The sequence below is a fragment of the Cricetulus griseus genome, assembly GCF_003668045.3.
Source record: "Cricetulus griseus strain 17A/GY chromosome 1 unlocalized genomic scaffold, alternate assembly CriGri-PICRH-1.0 chr1_0, whole genome shotgun sequence".
NCBI classification, from domain to species: Eukaryota; Metazoa; Chordata; class Mammalia; order Rodentia; family Cricetidae; genus Cricetulus; species Cricetulus griseus.
The window spans coordinates 58,321,348-58,324,130 of NW_023276806.1; the positions used below are offsets into that span (position 1 = coordinate 58,321,348).

Genomic DNA, 2,783 nt, shown 5'->3' on the forward strand with positions numbered 1-2,783 from the left:
GGCTGTACAGAATGCAAGTGTCATTACAGCTCAGAATAGCGGACTCATCGAGGTCACCTCAAACACAAAGTCAGAAACCACACAGCAATAGTCAGAGCTATATGCACCAGAAGAGACATGACAGAAAATCTCACTGAAGGAATCAACCCTTATACCGTGTATTTTTCATTTATAAAATGTGCTATCACTAAGTATCATGCAGCAGGTGCTCGCTCAGGTGCAGGCAGCAGGTTCATGTGCACAGGTGTAGCACTGAAGAAGTTGAAAGATACACAGGGGAGAGATAAACCTACTTCGCCAGGATGTTAAGACACAACTTTCCTCTGAACACCAGTCATCCACTGACATGGACTGCATTCAGATAGGCCATTAGCAAGCAGTCTTTTCAGGTAACCCAACGCTTGATCCCAAACTGAAAGGAAAATGAATCCCTAGGGGGGAAGATGCACTGATTTGTTTTCAAACAAGAACCGCATTTATTTTGTGCTGATTTTAAATTGTGTGAAATCACTCTGGGCAAAGAATGAAAAGTCGTGTGAGTAAATGATAAGCTTGTTAAATAGGCAAATGTATTAGATGACAGGAGTGCCTAGTTACATTTTTGAACGGACTATTGTTTCAGATTGTTTTCGCCAGTGATAATTATACCATTTTTTAACCAACTGCCTAAAATACACAATGATCACTGAGATGATGAATAAAATAACACGCAATATCATAATATACACAAATGGAAATGATGAGGGTTCTTCCTCTGCCCTAGGTCCAGCGGGTCCACTGTCAATGCTCCCACCAAATCCTACGTTTTCACAGAATGGGGGTTTCCAGCCATACAAGCAGTGGCAGTTCTTTTTATTATTGCAAACACCTCGGCCTTTGCACTTGGTAGGCAAACAGTCATACTTCAGGATGCTAGAATCAACACAAGTTTTGTTCATACACACTTCTGTAGGGTTACAGAAGGAACCATCATTAATCCTACCTATGTCAGGTATCTTATGGGCTATCATGGCATAATGATAGCCTGTGCCCCAACATATGAGATTATCGCTATTCAGATAGGTGGCTATTATAAAAGTGTGATCTGGCAAATTGGGGATGTCTTTAACATCTATACACTGGAGCCTGCCACAGACTGTATTGTCCCTATTACACCTTATAAATCGAGCCCGATCAATGCCACAGTTACCAAACTGATCTCCTATCAGATTAACTGCATCGTAACATTGAGGGGGACCCTCCTTGGCAGTAGGTCCAAAAATGTTCTGGCACTGTATGTCCCTGGATCTGCATCCCTTACTGTAACAAAGTCCTCCAGATCTGCAGGGAGTTCCATCCTGCTTGTAAGAATCCTTGGGACAGGAACCCGAGGTCCCATCACAGTACTCCGCAAGGTCACATTCATTTTCTTCCTGCCTACACACATACCCTGATGGGAGGAAGTTGCATTTATGACAACAAAGCCCAGTGGAACAGTTGACACCGTCTTTCCATTTGCAGTTGGGTCCACAGCAGAGGTCTTTTTTGCAGTCCTCTTCAGAACCACAGTCACATTCCTCTTTGCCTTCAACAATTTTGTTTCCACATCTCGGAACCAAATAAATACTTTCTGGGATGTCAGATAGACAATGTGCTATTTTATAAGATACAAATAAAAAATACTGATGATAACTACAATTGCTAAACCCTGTATATCCTGGACCCATGACGCAGTTCTTCCGACCTCGGCATTGACAGTGCTCTGTATCGTGATTCATTCCCACAGCATGGCCCAATTCATGAGCAGTCCAAGTAGCAGGTTTAAGAATATTTACACTTAGTAAGGAGTTTATTGATCCAGCATGGTATTCTTCACATGTTCTTCCCCAGGACCATGCAAAAGCATCATCAAATTTTCTTCCTATATATAAATGTGCCCAGTCTGAGGGAAGCCGAAAATGCAATGATCTTCTTTTGTACAGTACAAATTGACCTAACACGTCAGATAAAGAGGGATAGAGAGTATATATTTGGTCACCCATCGACCAAATTTCAATTGCTTTTAAAACAACCCTCATCCTGACATCAAGAAAGTAGGTGTCTATAATTGAAGCTAGAAGAATGGCATCATTAATGGCTTCAGTATAATTGCCCTTTAAAAACATAAATCTAGTTGAATCAAAGACCATGAGTAATTCCAAGTACTTTTGGTGCCTGTAGGATTTATGGAAGGTAGCTATCCTAGCCATTTCCTCTCCCTGGATGGTTTGCCCATCTGTTTCTTCATCAACCACACCACAGGTCTGGTTGCTAAATTCCTCCTCACTTAGGAGATATACAACGTGTTCAAAACTAGAAGAGGCCCTGAGGGGCTGGATTTGGTAATAACTGGAGTTTATGTTCAAGATGCCGCGTAGACCCCCCATGCATGTACTCAGGGTAGCTCCAGATTCCCGAGTGCCTTCCACAGAGCCCACGTAATTGCATTCCTTTGGTATGTATGGGTAATCCTCTATCAGACTGCCCTCTTGAGAAAAGGAGAAAACCGGCAGATGTCTTGGCAACAGAAACTTCTTGGGCCACAGATGAACAACATGCTCCTTGCCCTGTATCTGTAAGAGGTACGACAAAAAACTGTCCACATCCCGCTCCCCTTTCCTAAAGTTTAGCTCTTTGGGAACGGTGATTTCATATGAGTCAAACCCCCAGTCGGGGTCAAATAGGTCATCGCCCATAGCCTCAAGCAAGAGCATCGCCAGAAGCAGCCAGCAGTTTTGGGGGAGGGAGGCCCACACTGACCTCAT

At 43.0% G+C, this 2,783-nt stretch overlaps 1 protein-coding gene across 1 annotated transcript; it reads right to left on the reverse strand.

The window, feature by feature from the left end:
• Nucleotides 1–385: 385 nt before the first annotated feature.
• On the reverse strand, nucleotides 386–2,783 carry Adam30 (ADAM metallopeptidase domain 30). The gene is made up of 2 exons (XM_027393524.1): nucleotides 664–2,783; nucleotides 386–512 (listed from the first exon to the last, which is right to left on the reverse strand). The coding sequence occupies exons 1-2, from the start codon at nucleotides 2,781–2,783 to the stop codon at nucleotides 386–388; spliced, it is 2,247 nt and encodes a 748-aa protein (XP_027249325.1).

Coding starts and splice junctions, on each gene's coding strand:
- Adam30 (XM_027393524.1), bottom strand. CDS start 2,783: ATGAGGTCAGTGTGGGCCTCCCTCCCCCAAAACTGCTGGCTGCTTCTG. Junction 513..663: donor ATCATTGTGTATTTTAGGCA/GTTGGTTAAAAA, acceptor TTCTTTGCCCAG/AGTGATTTCACACAATTTAA.